The 20,049-nt window shown below is 39.8% G+C and overlaps 1 protein-coding gene across 6 annotated transcripts in view; it reads right to left on the reverse strand.

The window, feature by feature from the left end:
* MAP3K19 (mitogen-activated protein kinase kinase kinase 19) overlaps positions 1–18,939 on the reverse strand; it is a 67,016-nt gene extending 48,077 nt beyond the window's left edge. For 5 of the 6 annotated variants that reach the window (XM_049889224.1, XM_049889221.1, XM_049889219.1 and 2 more), the window contains exons 1-5: positions 18,714–18,939; positions 13,404–13,504; positions 12,858–13,053; positions 3,696–3,887; positions 1,146–1,300 (exon numbers count right to left, since the gene is read on the reverse strand). In XM_049889224.1, the coding sequence (XP_049745181.1) occupies positions 1,146–1,300; positions 3,696–3,887; positions 12,858–13,031 (521 nt within the window). In that variant the 5' untranslated portion in view covers positions 13,032–13,053; positions 13,404–13,504; positions 18,714–18,939. The remainder of the gene's footprint in view (positions 1–1,145; positions 1,301–3,695; positions 3,888–12,857; positions 13,054–13,403; positions 13,505–18,713) is intronic. The other variant, XM_049889220.1, reaches the window with a different exon arrangement.
* Positions 18,940–20,049: the final 1,110 nt, after the last annotated feature.

A 20,049-nucleotide genomic window follows, 5' to 3' on the forward strand; every position in this document is an offset into this window, starting at 1 on the left:
ACCAAATGTCATGGTCCAAAGGAAACAGCCCAGACTAGGAATTGAGGACTGACTATTGCGTGGCCTTAAGCAAGTTGTTTAACTCACTGGGCCCTCAGTTTGCTCATCTGCCCAGATTAGTGTTTTTCTCAGTGGCGTCCTTTGATCTCCTGTATTCTGGATCCCACTCCAGACCTACTGGACACCATCTCTAGGGTAGTATCCAGGAATCTTCATTTCCAACAATATCCTCAGATGTTTCTTAACGCTAAAGTCTAAACTACCTTCAGAATTTCATATTCATTAACTGAGCCTTTTATAAGATCAGGAGTCCCTGGGTGGTACAAAGCGTTAAGCGCTCAGCTATTAGCCAAAAGGTTGTCAGTTCAAATTCACCCAGAGGTGCCTGCAAAGAAAGTCCTGTAGGTCAGCTTGCAAAACTTCAGCCATTGAAAACCTTATGCCACACAGCTCTATTCTGAAAACACATGGGTTTGCCATGAGTTGGAATTGACTCAACGGCAACTGGTTTGGTTTTTGTTTTCTACAAGATCTTGTGGTCTTGACTACACTTTTGTTCTTGATGTTTCCTTCTCCTTTTTTCCCCAGAACAAAATTCATATGAAATGGTGAGAAAGGGCATGTGTTCTTGTTTGATGGCAAAATATCCTGATACCAGCTTAAGAAAATGCAATTCTAACAAGACAGGCTGTTTATAAACCCCGTATTTTTTTTTTTTAAAGTCGTTTACCTCCCTTCTTCTAAAATGGCATGTTGACATATGGTAATTTTTAGATAAATGGAAATCCCTATTATAAATGGGCTTTGATAGAGTGACACAATGCTTTCTGAAAAAATTAGTAACATCCTGGAGGGGAGAGAGATACACCCTTAAGAATTATTTGACATTCCCATTAACTACTGAAGCAGTAATTATTTGAACAAGTAAAACAAAGAGGTGGATATCATAAGAATAATAAATAGTAATGTACTAATATGTAACATCTGTACACCACTTTGCAATTGTGAAGTCCCTTTGTGAACATGCATATGCATTTTACATGTACAACAAAAACAATCTGTATGTCTAAGTTTACAGATTATTTCCCCAAATAACAATGGCATAGTTGCCCTACAGCTCATGTGGACTGACCACGCATACTCACGCGTGATGTCTGAGGAGCTCGGACAGAACTTCCGCAGGTCTGTAGACTGTTAGCATGTCAAGACTCTCAAACAGATCCACATCTCTCACAGTCAGCATCAGAGCCGTCAAGCCATGTTGGTTTGGGAAATTTATATCCAGGAACTTCTCAGATGCCTTTAAAAACATGAAAGTTTATTTCTGTTATGTTTTTATTGTTTTGTTATTTATACGAATCTTTGCATTTTCATTGCTCGACCAATTTCTCATTGTATCTTCAATATATTCACTCTCGATTATCCATCCTGAGAGGAAGCTGATGAGGTTGAAGAACACAGGCTTGAGTCTGAATCTTGCCTCCTTAACCTGGTTGTTTAACCTCCCTGATAGGGTTGCCGGGCAAAATAAGGGACACCCAGTTAAACGATGAGTGATTCTCATTGGAACATACTAACACTAAAAAAATTATTTGTTTATCTAAAATCCAAATTCAATTGGTGTCTTTTTTTTTTTTTTTTTTTAACTGAATCCAGCAACCCTGTTCACTGATGTTCAGAGCCCTCAACTGCAAAGGAGAATTAATAGTGTCTTCCTTGCTGGGTTGTTTTAATGGTTGTTGTTGTTGTTAGTTGCTGTCAAGTCAATTCCAATTCATGGCAACCCCATGTGTGCAGAGTAGAACCGATTCAGAGGGTTTTCAAGCCTGTGACCTTTCAGAAGCCGATCACCAGGCCTGTCATCTAAGGTTCCTCTGGGTGAGTTTGAACCACCAAACTTTTGGCTAGTAGTTGAGTGTTTAATTGTTTGCACCACTCAGGGGCCCCTGTTTTAATGGTTAAAGGTAAACTATGAAAAGCATTTAGTAGAGTATCTGATACATCATAGGTGCTCAGTAAGTATTTGTAGAATGAATGAATGGTTCACAATAATAAAGCAGCTCACTTAACTATCTTTATACAGGCAAACTGAGGTAGATGCCTACAAGTCGTTTGTTTCATTGAAGGTGAAATTTAATTTGGATAATTCAGAACAAAAAAAGCCACTTTAAGGCTAGATTATCCAAACTATTTATCTTATAAACCAAAGTAACTCACTAATTTCCATTTCTTTTTCTCTTTCTGTCATTTCAGTATAGTCAAAGTGTTTCCACCTCAATTTCTCCAGGGACAAAACAAAGATAATAATATTACCTCAGAGGGGAGCTGTGGGAATTAATTAGTTAATTTTTTTTTTTTCAGTCCCTGGAAAGAAGTCACCTCTTCTATCAATGTTTGTTATTAGTTGGACCCAACATGAAGGTTTTAAGCTGAGAATAGTCTTGCCAGAGCACGTCAATTCAGCATCTGTTGACTAAGCTCTGGATCCAGTTATGGGACGAGTTTCTTAAAACACAGCTAGTAATCCTTAGGTTTAAAAAACGTGGTTATGAAAGCAGACACTGGGTTACAATGCAATCACAGCTGTCACAAATACCATTAAATGTGCAATGTTTAAAAAAAAAATTCTAAGCCTCAGATCATGATGTTTCACAATTTTAGACTATCATTTAGTACAACAAAAGCATTTAAAGAGTCCCTTAGATTTTGTTGCATCTACCCATGGAATCCCTGGGTGGTGTAAATGGTTAAGCCCTTGGCTACTAACTGAAAAATTAGTGGTTCGAATCCACCTGGAGGCACCTTGGAAGAACGACCTGGTGATCTACTTCTGAAAGATCGCAGCCATTGAAGCACAGTTCTACTCTGCAACTCATGGGGTTGCAATGAGCCGGAATAAGCTTGATGGCAACTGGTTTTGCTTTGTTTCCCACCCCCGTCCCCGCCACCTTGAACTATAGGGTGATTAGAATATCTTTCACTTTTTTAAATCTGTTTGTGTCTTTACCATAAGGGAATGGAAGAAACTGTTTCCTAGCAACAATTGATTTTTTTTCCCCATTGTAAGGTCATGTGGTCTGACAGTATCTTTGCAGGTAAATACCAAGAGTATGCATTTACCGATCACCAATAATTAATGCCCTTGTTCATGCATACGGTTTTGTAAATTGCTTTGGGAAAAAGTACCTACAGGCAGAAAATCTAAACAAGAAGACCAATACCCTAAGAAGACAGCACTTTAAAAACATTTCCTCTTGACTGTTTTAGTCACAGCTAAATATTGTGCAAGGCACATAGGCTCTCTGATTCCATTTTCAGGATAAAGATAATAACTGCAATTGGCCCAAAGGGAGCTAAACAGCAACTGTACAAATGGCAATAACGTCAAGGGAACCCCTTTGAGCAAGTTGACAGCTGTCCTCTGAGGACTTCCTGGGATCACATCATTTCCCAGTGGTGCCGCGTGACTTCTTCTAGCATTCAGATGAAGGAAAGTGGAAATAGGCTGCTGCTGCCTTCTTTATCTTGTTTTCCACCCCAGTGTCCCTTTTGATCCTATTTCTTTCTCATATTCTCTGTCTGAAACTTTCTGAAGCTGCACTTACGAAGAACTTATTCTTTTAAAGGCATCATATAAAATTTATGAACTTCTTATCACCCATCCAAAAGCAGAAGCAAACAACAATTTAACTAACCAGCAAGTGTTCAAGTCGTTCGAGATCACCTTGCCACGCGTTTTGTAGAAGTTGCATTTGAGGAGCCTGAGTTCCATGGGTGGCCAAGAGAAGCTGTCTTTGGACATTGCAATTTGCTACATGGACTGCAGTTTGATTGCTGTAATTGCAAAGGGTGATATCTGCTCCCTTTTCCAGAAGAAATCCAACAACCTGCAACACCATAACATTTTTATTTAGCTTATTTGAGGTCCAAGAGTGTCTTCAGAGCTGGGTATAAAACTAACTTAGATGTGGCTTTGATCTGTGGTATAGGAAAGGAGAATGAGATGTGAATAACAATGAAGAATTGGTCTGGATGCCGGTTACTGCTATCTGCCTTTTTAAATTTGGTAAAAACAATTTAACAAGACATAGATAATTTTCAGTAGCTATTTTTTTAATATCTGAAACGTTTATGTTAAACCCACATAAGACATTGAAGTCCTATTAGGATTTAGATTATAAAGTGTAAAAACCCAAAGATTCCAGGCATATAGGCTCCTGAATACTGCAAGTATTCGAAATTCCGAAGAAGTTAACCAGTCGCTGTTGAGCTGATTCTGACCTATGGTAACTCTACATGTGTCAGAACTGTGCCCCATAGGCTTTTTCAGAAGTAACTCACCAGGCCTTTCTTCCAAGGAGCCTCTGGGTGAACTCAAACCTCCAATCTTTTGGTTAGTAGCCAATCACATTAACCATTTGTACCACACAAGGACTCCCAAAATAGTAAAGGCATAACTTATTCAACATATATGGGTTGGGTGCTTGGAATGCAGCAGAAATTGTCTTTGGTGCTGGGATTCAAACGATAAACAAGACAGGGGATCAGCCTTCAAGCAGTTTACAGTCTAGTGAGATGCACAGAGAGATAAAAAAGGCAATTGCAACAGAGTGTGATAAACACAATGTTAGAACTGAACACAGGAGGCCAAAGGACACTTAGAAGAAAACTTTTAGGGACATCTAGCTCAATTGGCATAGCACAGTTTATAAAGAAAATGTTCTACATCCTGCTTTGGTGAGCAGCATCTGGGGTCTTAAAAGCTTGTGAGCACCCTGTCCAGAGCAAGGGAGAATGGAAAAAACCAAAGACAAAAGGGAAAGATTAGTCCAAAGGACTAATGGACCACAACTATCACAGCCTCCACCAGACAGAGTCCAGCACAACTAGATGGTGCCTGGCTACCACCACCAGCTGCTCTAACAGGTATCACAATAGGGGGTCCCAGAGAGATCGAGAGAAAGATGTAGAACAAAATTCAAAATCACACACACACACAAAAGACCAGGCTTACTGGTCTTACAGAAACTGAAGAAACTCCAGGAGTATGGCCCCTGGACACCCTTTAACTCACTACTGAAGTCATTCCTGAGGTTCTCCCTTCAGCCAAAAAATTAGACAGGCCTATAAAACAAACAATAACACACATAGTTCAGCCATGTATACGAGACTAACTGGGCACACTAGCCCAGGGGTAAGGATAAGAAGGCAGGAGGGAACAGGAAAGCTGGAGGAATGGAAATGCGAAACCCAAGGTCAAGAAGGGAAGAGTGTTGACACGTTGTTGTGTTGGCAACCAATTTCACAAAACAATACGTGTACTAATTTTTTAATGAGAAACTAATTTGCTCTGTAAACTTTCACCTAAAGCATACACACACACACTCACACCTCTAAAAAAAAAAAAAGAAAGAAACTTATTAACCTGTCTTGGAGGGTCAGGGAAGGTTCCTTGGGGAAAGTGATGTCCAAGTTGATGCCTAAGGGGGGACCAGGCCCAGTTAACTAGGCAAAAACTGGGGAAAGAATTGTCCCACGCAAAGGATAGAGTACGAACAAATTATTGGGTTCAGGAGGGCAAGTAACATTTAAAGCTCTAGGAGGAGTTAGGTATGGCTGGAGCTCAGGATGGGAGGAAATTCACCTAGAGAAGTTCCCACAAATCCCTATGAAGAGTTAGGGCTCTATCTTTAGGGAAAGTGGGGAGGGAAGAGGGCATTAAAAGGTTTTAAACAGGGAAACAATGTGATCAGATCAGCATTTTAGAAAATCATTGTGGTTGCTGAAATAGATTGCTTTTGGGTAGAGCACAAATGGGGAGACAGGTAAGGGACTGCTGCAGTAGCCTCATGGAGAGATGGTGGTGACTGAACAAGGGAAGTGGCAGTGGAAATAGAATGACTGAGTGGGTAATCAAAAATTGACATAGATTGGTCATTATTAGCTATGGGGGCTGATGGTGAGCCAGAAATCAAGGGTAACTTCCAGATTTCTGACATCAACCCACTTTCTCTATCTTCTCTGCTGCCACTGCAGACCAGGCCACCATGATCTCCTGCCAGAATTACTGCAACAGCTTCGAATGGGTATCTCCATTTCCAAATGCCTTTGCATGCCTTGATGGCCCTGCATGATTTGATCGCTAACTATTTCTCCAAGTTACCTCATCTTGTGCCACAAAGATGTTTTTTGAGGCATCTTCTACATTTTGGCTCAAATGGTGGGTACAAACAAAACCAAAAACCCAAACCCAGTGCCATCGAGTCGATTCCGACTCATAGCGACCCTATAGGTCAGAGTAGAACTGCCCCATAGAGTTTCCAAGGAGCGCCTGGCGGATTTGAACTGTCAACCCCTTGGTTAGTAGCCATAGCACTTAACCACTATGCCACCAGGGTTTCCAGTGGTGGGTACAGAGGTGTTTATTTCATCATTTTTCTTTAAGTTATATACACATGTTTTCATAAATTATTTTTTAGCATATATACTATATCTTGGGGGGCCCTAGTGGTGCAGTGGTTATGTATTTGGCTGCTAACCAAAAGGCCAACAGTTGAAATCCACCAGCCTATCCTTGAAAACCCTATGGGGCAGTCCTACTCTGTCCTGTAGGGCCACGGTGAGTTGGAATTGACTCAACGGCCGTGGGTTTGTACTGTATTTTATCATTTTAAAAAGTGTTAGTGGAAGATGCAAAAATTCTCAGCAAAATTCTAGCCAATAGAATGCAACAACATATCAAAAAAATAATTCATCACCACCAAGTGGGATTCATACCAGCTATGCACGGATGGTTCAACATTAGAAAAACGATGTAATCCATCACATAAATAAAACAAAAGACAAGAACAACATGATCTTACTAATTGATGCAGAAAAGGCATTTGACAAAGTCCAACACCCATTCATGATAAAAACTCTCAGCAAAATAGGAATAGAAGGGAAATCCCTCAACATAATAAAGGGCACTTATACAAAGCCAACAGCCAAAATCATCCAAAATGGAGAGAGTCTGAAAGCATTCCCCTTGAGAACAGGAACCAGACAAGGATGACCTTTATCACCACTCTCATTCAACATTGCGCTGGAGGTCCTAGCCAGAGCAATAAGGCAAGAAAAAGAAATAAAGGGTGTCCAAATCGTTAAGGAAGAAGTAAATGTACCCCTATTTGCAGATGATATGATCTTATACCCTGAAAATACCAAAGAATTCACAAGAAAACTATTGGAACTAATAGAAGATTTCAGCAAAGTATCAGGATACAAGATAAACATACAAAAATCAGTTGGATTCCTCTATACCAACAATGAGAACTTTGACGAGGAAATCACCAAATCAAAACCATTTACGACAGCCCCCAAGAAGATAAGATACTTAGGAATAAATCTAGCCAGAAATGTAAAAGATTTACACGCAAACACACACACAAAAAAACTGCAAGAAACCAAAAGAGACCTACGTAAGTGGAAAAATACACCTTGCTCATGGATAGGAAGACTCAACATTGTAAAAATGTCAATTCTACCCAAAGTGATCTACAGATACAATGTAATCCTGATCCAAATCCCAATGACATTTTTTAACTAGATGCAGAAACAAATCACCAACTTCACATGGAAAGAGAAGAGGCCCCAGATAAGTAAAGCATTACTGAAGAAGAAGAACAAAGTGGGAGGCCCCACACTGCCTGATTTTAGAATCTATTATACCACCGCAGTAGTCAAAATAGCTTGGTACTGGTTCAACAGCAGATACACAGACAAATGGAACAGATTTGAGAGTCCAGACATAAATCCATCTACAGCATATGAGCAGCTGATATTTGACAAAGGCCCAAAGTCTGTTAAATGGGGAAAAGACAGTCTTTTTAACAAATGGTGCTGGTATAACTGAATATCTATTAGCAAAAAAAAAAAATGAAACAAGACCCATACCTCACACCATGTGTACAAACTAACTCAAAATACATCGAAGACCTAATATAAACCTAAAATGATAAAGATCATGGAAGAAAAAATAGGGACAATGCTAGGAGCCGTAATACATGGCTTAAACAGAATACAAACCATAACTGATAAAGCACAAACAGAAAAGAGAAACAGATAACTGGAAGCTCCTAAAAATCAAACACTTATGCTCATCCAAAGACTTCATCAAAAGAGTAAAAAGACAACCTACAGAATGTGAAAAAATGTTTGGCTATGACATATCCAATCAGGGTTTAATGTCTAAAATCTACAAGATACTGCAAAACCTCAACAACAAAAAAACAAATAGCCCAATTAAAAGATGGGCAAAGAATATGAACAGGCACTTCACCAAAGAAGACATTCAGGCAGCTAACAGATACATGAGGAAATGCTCACGATCATTAGCCATTAGAGAAATGCAAATCAAAACTACAGCAAGATACAATCTCACCCCAACAAGGCTAGCACTAATCCAAAAAACACAAGTTAATAAATGTTGGAGAGGTTGTGGAGAGATTGGAACACTTAAACACTGCTGGTGGGAATGTAAAATGGTACAACCACTTGGAAATCGATTTGGTACTTACTTAAAAAGCTAGGAATAGATGTACCATATGATCCAGCAATCCCACTCCTTGGAATATATCCTAGAGAAATAAGAGCCCTCACATGAATATGCATACCCATGTTCATTGTAGCACTCACTACTCACAATAGCAAAAAGATGGAAACAACTTAGGTACCCATCAACAGATGAGCAAATAAATTATGGTACATACACACAATGATAAAGGACAATAATGAATCCACAAAACATCTCACAACATGGATGAATCTGAAAGGCTGAGTGAAATTAGTCAGTTTCAAAAGGACAAATATCGTATGAGATCCGTGTTACAAGAACTCAAGAAAAGGCTTAAACACAGAAGAGAACATTCTTTGATGGTTACAAGAGCAGGGAGGGAGGGAGAGGGGAATTCACTAGCTAGATAAAATGTAGACAAGAATTATCTCAGGAGAAGAGAAGGGCAACACATGATACCAGGGAATTCAGCACATCAAACACTTTGAAGGACAGAGTAACAAGGGGTGGGGTCTGGGGATCATGGTTTTGGGGAACATCTAAGTCATTTGGCGTAACAGTTGATTAAGAAAATGTTCTGTATCCAACTTGGTGTCTGGGGTCTTAGAAGCTTGTGAGCAGCCATCTAAGATGCATCAATTGGTCCCAACCCACCTGGCACAAAGCAGAATGAAGAACACCAAGACAGAAGGAAAACATTAGCCCAAGAAACAAAAAGGGCCACATAAACCAGAAACTCCATCAGCCTGAGACCAGAACCAGATGGTGCCTGCCTGCCACCAATGATCACCCTGACAGGGAACACAACAGAGGAGAAGAGTGGGGCGCAGAGCTCAACTTCACGTAAAAAGACCAGACTTAATGGTCTGACTGAGACTAGAGGAATCCTCGAAGACCTGGCCACTGGACTGTCTGTTAACCCAGAACTAAAACCATTCCTGAAGCCAACTCTTCAGATGAAGGTTAGACTGGACTATAAATCATAAAATAATACTCGTGAAGAGCATGCTTCTTGGTTCAAGCAAATACACGAGACTAAATGGGTGGCTCCTGTCCAGAGGTGAGATGAGAAGGCAGAAAGAAACAGGAGCTGGTTGGATGGACACAGGAAACCTGGGACTGAAAGGGGAAGTGTGCTGTCACATTATAGGGATTCCAACTAGTCTCACATAACAATATGTGTCTAAAATTTTGTATGAGAAATTAACCTGAGCTGTAAACTTTCACCTAAAGCACAATTTTAAAAAGTTAGTGGAAAGGAGTCAGAAGAGAAAAAGAGCTAGGAATATAGCCAAGACAGAGGCTAACTGAGGCAGCAAAGGTGGCAGGCAGGGTGGAGGGGCCCCTTGCATTTAAAGTCCTAAGCACTTGTGGATGCACCAACCTGTACTACCAAAACCAACCAAATCCATTGCCGTTGAGTCAATTCCAACTCACAGCAACCCTATAGGACAGAGTTGACCTTCCCCATAGGGTTTCCAAGGCTGTAAATCTTTACGGAAGCAGACTGCCACATCTTTCTCCCGTGGAGCCACTGGGTAGGTTTGAACTGCCTACCCTTTGGTTAGCAGCCGGACACTTTTAACCATTGTGCCACCAGGGCTCCTTCCAACCAGTGCAGTTAAGTGAAATTTGTCTTTTTCACCCTAGTTTTTCCTTTCTCAGTCCCTTTTTTCTTTTTGCTGCCCTTTCCTAATCCAAGTGCTCATGTTGTTACCCCTTTCACCTGCGTTCTTTAAAAGGGTCTTGCGTGAATGGATGAACCAGATGTGGTACAATACATACCATGAAGTATTACTATGCTGTAAGGAAAATGAAGTTCTAATATATATACTACTTGGGTGAACCTTGAAAACATTATGCTGAGTGAAATAAATCAGTCACTAAGGGACAAATGTTGTATAATCCCACTTATATGAAATAACTATCATAGGTAAATGTATAGAAACCAAAGGTTACCAGTGGTTACCAGGCATGGAAAGGAGGGAGAAACAAGGAGCCATTGCTTTAAAGGGCACCAAGCTTCTGTTAAGGGTGATGGAAAAATTTGGAAATGGATAGTGGTGATGGTCACACAGCATGATGAAAGTAATTGATGTCACCAAATTATACACGTAAAAAATGTTGAAATGGGAAATTATATATATACTCACCATGATAAAAAATACATTAGTAAAAAAAGTATAAGTTCCATATTATAGCATAAATAACCAATAAGACCCAAATGGGTTATTTATTCATTTGTTTATCCATTTAATAGGTATTTTCTAAATAACTAGACTTGTCAGGCACTCTGCTTATAGCTGGGGGTACAGCTAGAACAAAGAGGACAAAGTACCCCTTACCCCACCAGACCTTGTACTTGTTAAATTTCCTGGAACTTAGCTATAACTTTAGGGAAAGAGGAAACTCTGGTGGCTTACTGGTTAAGAGCTATGGCTGCTAACCAAAAGGTCAGACAGGTCAAATCTACCAGGTGCTCCTTGGAAACCCTATGGGGAAGTTCCACTCTGTCCTACAGTGTCACTATGAGTTGGAATCAACTTGACAGCAACAGGTTTTTTGTTTTTTTTTTGGTTTAGGGAAAGAAGGGCTAGAGGTAGTTGTGGGGGACAGGAAAGAAATCCTGAATTGTTTAGATCAAGTTTCTCCCACCTGATGGAATGGGAATCAAAGTAGATATTTAGACCAATCAAAGAAAAATGAAGAACAGTTAGCATGAGGTTTAAGAGTGGTGGCTCTGGGGCCAGACAACCTGTACCATGGCTCTTCTACTTACTACCTGGGCGACCTTGGGAAAGCTTCTTAATTTTTGTTTGTCTCAATTTCTTCATCTATAAGATGGTATAATAAGAGTACCAAAACCAAACACCAAACTCATCGCCATTGGGTTGATTCCAATTCAGGGAAACCCCATGTGTTACAGAGTAGAACTGCTCCATTGGATTTTTTTAGGCTATAATTTTTATGGAAGCAGATCACCAGGTCTTTCTTCCACAGTGCTGTTGGGTGGGTTTGAACCTCAGACCTTTAGGTTGATAGTCAAGTGCAAACCATTTGTACCACCCAGGGTGCTAATAGTACTAACATCATAGAATAAATGAGTTAATTTATGCAAAAGACTTAGAATACTTCCTGGAACATGGCACCAAAAAAACCAAACCCATTGCTGTTGACTTGATTCCAACTCATGGCAACCCTATGAGTTACAGAATAGAAATACTCTAGGTTTGGGGCGCTATAATCTTTATGAAAGCAAATTGCCAGGACTTTCTTCCATGGCAATGATGGGTGGCTTTGAACTGCCAACCTTTAGATTAGTAGTTGGGCACAAATTGTTTGCACCACCCAAAGACCTTGGAACATGGTAAGTACTCGATATATGTTAGTACTGTTAAAAAAAAAAAAAGAAGACGACAAAGTCCGCTGCCATTTTAGGTCTTATTATTCATTTATTTACTTCTTTTTACTCCTATTTCCCTACTTCCAGTGTTATGTGCGTTTGTTAAAGCAGAGGATAAATTTCCAGGTGCTGATGTGGGAGGAGAAATCTGGAAGGAAGACCTTCATCAGGCCATAAGTTCCTCAAGGAAGGTGTCTGTACGTGATTCACTTCTGTATCCGCCATGAAGTCTATTATGCTACCATAGGTATAGCAAGAATATTTGTTAACTGAGCAATGGAATTAATAAAAATGAGCCCCATTAAAAAGACCAGACTTAATGGTCTGACTGAGACTGGAGGGACCCCAAAGGACGTGGTCCCCGGACTCTCTATTAGCCCAAAACTAAAACCATTCCAGAAGCCAACTCTTCAGACAAACATTAGACTGGATTATAAAACATAAAATGATACTGGTGAGGAGTGTGCTTCTTAGCTCAAGTAAACACAGGAGACTACGTTGGCAGCTCCTGTCTGGAGGTGAGATGAGAAGGTAGAGGGGGACAGGAGCTGGCTGAATGGACATGGGAAATACAGGGTGGAGAGGAGGAGAGTGCTGTCACATTATAGAGAGAGCAACTAGGGTCACATAACAATGTGTGTATAAATTTTTGTAGGAGAAACTGACATGAATTGTAAACTTTCACTTACAGCACAATAAAAAAAAAAAAAGATTAAAAAAAAAAAAAACGGAACCCATCTAGATTATTTAGAGTCTTCCAGTTGTCACCCTCCTCCCTGCTTTGTGCCTTTTAACTTTCTTGCCTGGCAGTGGGTGATTACGCTATTCCCAAACATCTCATTCTCAGAATCCTTAGCCTAGAAGACTTTTTATTTTCACGTCCCAGGTACCACACATTACCTCTGTTAGATTTTCTTCTGCTGCAGTAATGAGAGGCGTATTTCCAGTCTTCGGGTGCTGAAAGTCAAGGTTGCCAAGGATGGAATGGACTTTTGTAATATGATCACAGATGAGTCCCACATCACCTCTTGAAACTACCTCCAGGAAATCATGAATCAGTTTATTTTTATTCATCTTTCTAGTTCCATATAATTGCCTTCAAGGGAAATAACAAAGAATTTAATTACATGAGAGCCAAAAAGCAGTGAGTGATTCAAATGTAACGTTTTCTGCCTTTACTATCAGCTGTTTCCTTTGATGTACAAAAACATGATAACAATTTTAAAGACAATTGTGGGGAAGGGGGGGAATCTCCTCATTCCGTTAGTCTTTGTCTTTGCATCCCACTAAAAACATATTTAAATTAGGAACAATAATAATTTTACATCGTGTTGGAAGATCTGCTCTGGTGTAGGAGAAGAAAGGATGAGTCAACAGCGGAATGGAAAGAACACAGGCTTTAGAGCCTGACAGAAACTGGGTTCAAATCCCTTCTCCACAGCTTACCAGCTGTGCGCCCTCGGGCATGTTCCTCAGCTTCTCTGAGCTTCATTCTCTCATTTCAAAAATGGAAATGATTGTGCCTTCTTCAAAAGGTTGGTGAGGATCTGAAATGTCATACATAAAGTGTTGGCATATTCTATAGGAGAGAATTCTTGTAGGATTTAATTTTCTTTAGTGTTACTTGCCTCCTTATAATGATTTCCTTTATGGAAGTCCTATTTTCCCATAGTGTAAAATCCTCAATAGTAGGGACATTCCATGCCTTATAGTTTTGTATTTTCCATAATTCTAGCACAGTGTATTTAAGAATACGGTAGGCACGGATGATAGATTGCCTAATTTTAAATATCCTGTCCCATTTTCCCAAATCATTTAAATATATCTTAAATAGAAATTTTGGGGCCACCAACCTCCCCCAGGGAGCCTCTTGTTTTTGGAAACAGCACAAAATCCTTTGTCAGACTACACAGTCCAACTCCTGCTTCTGAAACCATAGTCACTGTAGGCAGGCAGATGCCATTTCATTGAACGGACAATTTACATGCAATGGTCTGCCATTTGGTTGAAAGCAAAAGACAAAAGTCTCATTTTATAGTACAACTTCACAGGAAAATCACCAAGCAAAAGTCTAGAATTGGTCTTCAATGTTCTAAACACATAAACGCTTTCAGTCTTCATGGGCCAGACTCTAAAGAGCCCTCTTTCCAAAAGAGAATATTTATTTCACCCCAGAAGTAGTACAATTTGATAAATTCATCCATTCCTTTAGAAAGATACTATAGGATAAGTATCCTGAAGATACTTCGGAACCATTTAGCATAAAGCAGTTAACACAACGCACAAGAGGGAAAATACACGATTAAGCGTCAAAGCAAAAAACAGAATGAGTCTTATAAATGCCAGAAGCATGTGATGGCAATGTGGGCTGGAACACTTCTTGGAAGACAGAGGGACCCATAGAATTTGGAGAGTAAGAGGGAAGAAGAAAGTGCAGTTCAGACTGCGGAAGGGCGTGAACAAAGGCCTACACCCAGGGCCAAGAAGGAGAGTGGAACCAGATCAGAAATGAGCCTTATTCCTGAACAGATGTTAAGCCCATGTAGAGGTTTGCGCAACGCCTTTTAAACATGAGTGTTTTGGAAAGATTATTATGATGGAGAATAGAAAGGCAGAAACAAAAATTTCAAGGAAAGGTCAACAGGATTTGTGACTAACTGACCATACAAAATAAAAGGCTGCTCCAAGAGGATGGGGGCAGGGAGCTGGGGAGAACTCAGCTCCAAGGAGACAGGCATTTCCATTTACAGAATGATAGTAGGGGAGGTCAGCAACAAAGCCAGCATGCAAACAGATCATGTTGTCTCCTTGGCTTTCAGAGAAATGGAGGCCTTAGTTTAGAGCAATTTCTTCATCTTGCTTGAGCATAAAAATCAACTGGTTTAAATGAAGATTCTACGTTCCTTCTGATGTAGTAGGTCTTGGACGAGACGGTGGCGGGGGGGGGGTGGCTCTCTCTTTTTTAAATCAAGCACACTCAGGTGATTCCTGTCATCAAGCAACTTCTGGAAACACTGATTTAGTGATTTGAATTCAATCCATGGCTTTTCTTTTAATCCACTTTATTCCCGAATTGACATTTATCATTGCTGTTGTTGTTGGGTACTGTTGAGTCAATTCCAACTCATAGTGACTGTTGAGTCAATTCCAACTCATGTACAACAGAACAAAACACCGCACAGTCCTGCGCCATCCTCACAATCACTGTTATGCTTTAGCCCATTGTTGAAGCCACTGTGTCAATCCACCCTGCTGAGGCTCTTATTCTTTTTCACTGATCCTCTACCAAACGTGATGTCCTTCTCCGGGGACTGGTCCCTCCTGACAACACATCCAAAATACGTGAGATGAAGTCTCACTACCCTCCCTTCTAAGGAACATTCTGACTGTACTTCTTCCAAGACAGATTTGTTCATTCTTCTAGCAGTCCACGCTATATCAATATTCTTCACCAACACCATAATTCAAAGACATCAATTCTTCTTCAGGCTTCCTTATTCATTGTCCAGGTTTTACATGCATATGAGATGATTGAAAATACCATGGCTTGGGTCAGGTGCACCTTAACCCTCAAAGTGAAATCTTTGCTTTTTAACACTTCAAAGAGGTCTTTTGCAGCAGATTTGCACAACAAAATACATCATTTTATTTCTTGACTGCAGCTTCCATGGGCTTTGATTGTGGATCCAAGTAAAATGAAATCCTTGACAACTTCAATCTTTTCTCTGTTTTTTAAGATGTTACTTATTGATCTGGTTGTGAGGATTTTTGTTTTCTTTATGTTGAGCTGTAATCCAAGCTGAAGGCTGTGGTCTTTGCATTTACCACTTGCCATTCCTTTTGATTTAAACTTCTAGGATAGGTACTAGTTTTCCCTTCGAATTTCTAATAGAGATAAATTGAAATAGAAAATAAATTCCTCAAGTCTTTCCCTATCTTTGTTTAAAGTGATGTAATATCTAGATAACAGCAACAATAAAATTGTGACTCATAGCGACCCTATAGGACAGAGTAGAACTGCCCCATAGGGTTTCCAAGGAGCGCCTGGTGGATTCAAACGGCCGACCTTTGGTTAGCAGCCAAGATCTTAACTACTGCATCACCGGGGTTACAAAATAACAATAGCCAATATTTATTAAATGCTTATGATGTGCCATACACTGTTCTAAATGCTTTACGCATATTATATCTACTTAATTACAATCAACACCACCAGAACTGTAGTAGTATTATCTCCATTTTACAGGTGAGGAAAATGAGGCAGAGACAGGTTAAATAATTTGCCCAGCATCACACAGCTAGTAAGTGGTGGAGAGGCCCATCTCACATGGGCAACATTGGGTCTCACATTGCAGAGGTGTGAGTGTTGGTACCCAAAAAGCTGTGTAGAAAACAGGCCAGTTTGTATCTTCCCTCTTTTGAACGTTAGGTGGAGGGGATTGGGTGAATAATTCTCCTTATTCACAGCACACTGGCGGCACTGGGCCATGTCGGGATTCCCTATTGTTTATTTTTTTCTCCTTCAGCTTAGATCCCCTCTATCTCACAGGAACTCAGTCTAATGTGTCTGAGAGTTTTCCTCTGATATGAATATATCTTTATAAGGTCTATGATGTTGTTATGTATGCATTCTAAATTTATGCAGATCCGTTTACTTCTGTACCTCTGACTTTTTTGCTTCTAATAGCTGAATAGTATGTACCCACTATATTTTATTATCCCTTCCCTTGGTTGGAGTTACTGTTTGGCGCAGACGGTTAACACATTCGGCTAATAACCGAAAAGTTGGAAGTTAGGGTGCCTCCAGAGGTACCTTGGAAGAAAGGCCTGGTGATCTACTTTCAAAAAAAGCAGCTACTGAAAAATCCGTGGAGCACAGTTCTACTCTGACACACATGGGGCACTATGGGTTGGAGTTGACTCAGTGCGAACTTATAACTCCCTTAGTTGCCTCCGAATTCCTTTTCCACAAATAACACTATGGCCTTGTTATACGCTGTGCAAGAGTTTCTCTGGGCAAATGGGGCTGAGTGTATTTAATTTCACTAAATACTGCTGATTGTTCTCCAGAACAGCCATACCAATTTGCACCCCCACCAGCAGTGCATGACTGTTTTCTTTAAGCTCTTCTAAGAGAGGCAGACATTTGGTTGATTGCTGTTACTTAATCATCATTATCCCACCCATTAACATTTATTAAGCAGTGTGCTTGGAACTTTACTGAGGGCTGCAGGAGCAGATGATACACTTGAGATCAGGCCACAGAAAATTTAAAAACCTGTGCACATGTCTGTCCCAGCAAATTGCTTTGCAGTTTGGATTTATGTACACGGGTTTTTTTTTTTTTTTTAATGCAATAGCATTTGCAATATCATTTCAGGTAAAAGAAATGCTTCAGAAACAAGGGGTCATTAAAACCTATCCTTCAATAAAGCTGAAAATCAGCTATTCAAATAACAACCAGGCAAGAAACACATTTTTATATCACGAGCGTATTCATAAAGCAGAAATAAAACCTCAGAGGGATTTATTCCAAGAAAATTATTACCTAGCAATGAAACAACTTATGTAAGTAATGGATTTTTTTAATTTACCTCTTTAATGTATACTGTAGCATTTCACAAGAAGTATGGTATCTGTGGACTCCCTGGGTCACGTATGCAATTAATACACTCAACTGCTAATGGAAAGGTTGGAGGTTGGAATTCACCCAGAGGTGCCTTGGAAGAAAGGTCTGGTGACCTGCTTCTGAAAAATCAGCCGTTGGAAACCCTATGGAGCCCAGTCCTACTCTGATATACATTGGGGTGAGTTGGAATCAACTCAATTTCAACTTTTTAAAAAAATGGTAGCTACAATCTAAAATAAAAATTAAGATTTAAGCCAAGCTGCAATCCCAAAATCAGACCTGGGCGATGTGGTCATTATTTGGTCATCCATTGTCTCACACTCTCAGCAGCGGCTGGAGTAGGACAATGAAGATTGAACCGACATATAGCAGTACCCCTGTCTACAGGCCACTCTTGAATCAACATGGACAGACCCTCATTGCTTTATTATTAATGAGCTCCAGGTCTGACCTTCCATCTGCACCTTTCCATTTTGTTTTTTGATAAGAAAACATTTCTCAGTTTTCATTTAGCATTGTTTTGCTCAATGATTTTAAGCAATAATGTATCATTCCACAGGAAAATCTGTTTTAGCATCTATTGAAGCCCAGTTTAAAATTTCATGATTTTATGCATCATTTATTTACTTGTAAAACAAAATCTTTTTATCATGCTCAACACTTAATTTGGAATCTTATGTAATTAAAGCTCGAAGCAACTGGAATCCCTGTTATGCTGAGAAAACATAGCTAAGAACACATGTATACAATACCGAAGAGGGTATAAGAAGGCTTATGACAGGTAGAGTTAACACACATTTTGGTAAATAAACTAAAATCAAAGAATGTCCCTTGATATCATTCAACAGAAGCAAGTGTTTTTATTATAACTTTTTTGTCATTACTAGGTTAGCCTATGACCTGGAGGTGTTTCCGTAAAGTATTAGAAGAGATTGTCAAAATATTTGAAAAGTCAAAATGAGCTTATTACAACAACTCTAAGGATATAATTATTTGAGACTAAGGCACACTTTCCTCTATCACATTACCTGATGTTTCCCCTCTGGGAGATCCTTCGGGGAGGAAAAAAAAAAGTTGCAACATACAGTATTCTTTAAAACTAGATGAAAAGTAGGGATTTGGCTTACCTACGGTATGTTTTGCTGAAGGAGTTGGTACACAGTAGAAGAAACACCAAGCCAAAGAGCAATCAACATCATCCTAATTTATTGATGCATTGATTTCTGGGATCGTTATCAAGCCACACTTCAACAAGGGGTCCATTTAAAAGCACCATCGATTTAGACTTTTTTCTTTGATTATTTTCCAATGTTGTACAGCCCAAAGTACTTCAGTTAGCTGCAAAGAGACTGCTTAGTTTACGCCTGTCACCCTGGCAACCATCCACTGTGCATCTAGCTTGGAGAATTGAAAGCAGGAATAGCCTCGTCCAGGAAGGAAAACAAGTGCACACCCTTCAAACCTACTGTTTAAGTGCTTCGAAGAGTTGGACCCTGTTGCACTTCTGCGATTGGCATGATCACCACTATCGCCTTACCTCTGAGATTTTCTCCAGGAAAGCCGTATCTTTGTAGTCAGAAGGGCTCCTTTCCAAATCTAAGTACAGGTCACAAATACAGTGAAAATCCAAAAAAGAGAAATCATCAGGGAATGCAAATTCTTACATTAGAACATATTTCTTGTCTAGACAGGTTTGTGGTATCCCAAAGCAAATCTTCAGCAAGTGGACTGCATTTTTATCTGAGTCATAAATGGCAATAAGCTCCACTGAAAGAGACTTCAAACTGTGGACTATAAGAACATGCTCATGAGGAAGTAGACCTAGGGCACTCCAAAACACAAGGTCACCTGGTATTCTTATGTTGCTAGATTTTTTTTGGCCACTTACTGAAAAAAAAAAAAAAAGTTTTGACTGAAGCACACAGGAATTTCTGTTCTAAAGATGTACTTAACATTATATATCCTCACCTGAATAGAGTACAGGTATTTTATCATAATACCAACAGCTAACATTTATGGAATACTTACTACGACAGTCTTTTACATGAGTGATGTCATTTAATCCTCATAAAACCTATATGGAGTAAGTAGTATAATTATTCCTATGTTACAGATGAAGACACTGAGGCTTAAAAGTTAAACTAACAAATGGTGGAGCCAGGGAGTGAACCTAAGCAGCCTGATCACTATGCTGAAACACTCACCACTACTACCATGCTGGAGCCCTGGTGGTGCAACGATAAAGAGCTTGTCCTATGAACTCGGCTGCTAACCAGCAGGTCAACAATTCAAATCCACCAGCTGCTCCTTGGAAACCCTATAGGGAAATTTTACTCTGTCCTACAGGGTCGCAATGAGTTGGAATCGATTCAATGGCAATGGGGCATTACCATGCTGGAGTTCCTGAGTAGTACGATTAATGCCCTTAGCTGCAAACTAAAAAGTTGGAGGTTGGAGTCCACC

This window comes from Elephas maximus, chromosome 6 (genome assembly GCF_024166365.1).
Source record: "Elephas maximus indicus isolate mEleMax1 chromosome 6, mEleMax1 primary haplotype, whole genome shotgun sequence".
Classification (NCBI taxonomy): Eukaryota; Metazoa; Chordata; class Mammalia; order Proboscidea; family Elephantidae; genus Elephas; species Elephas maximus.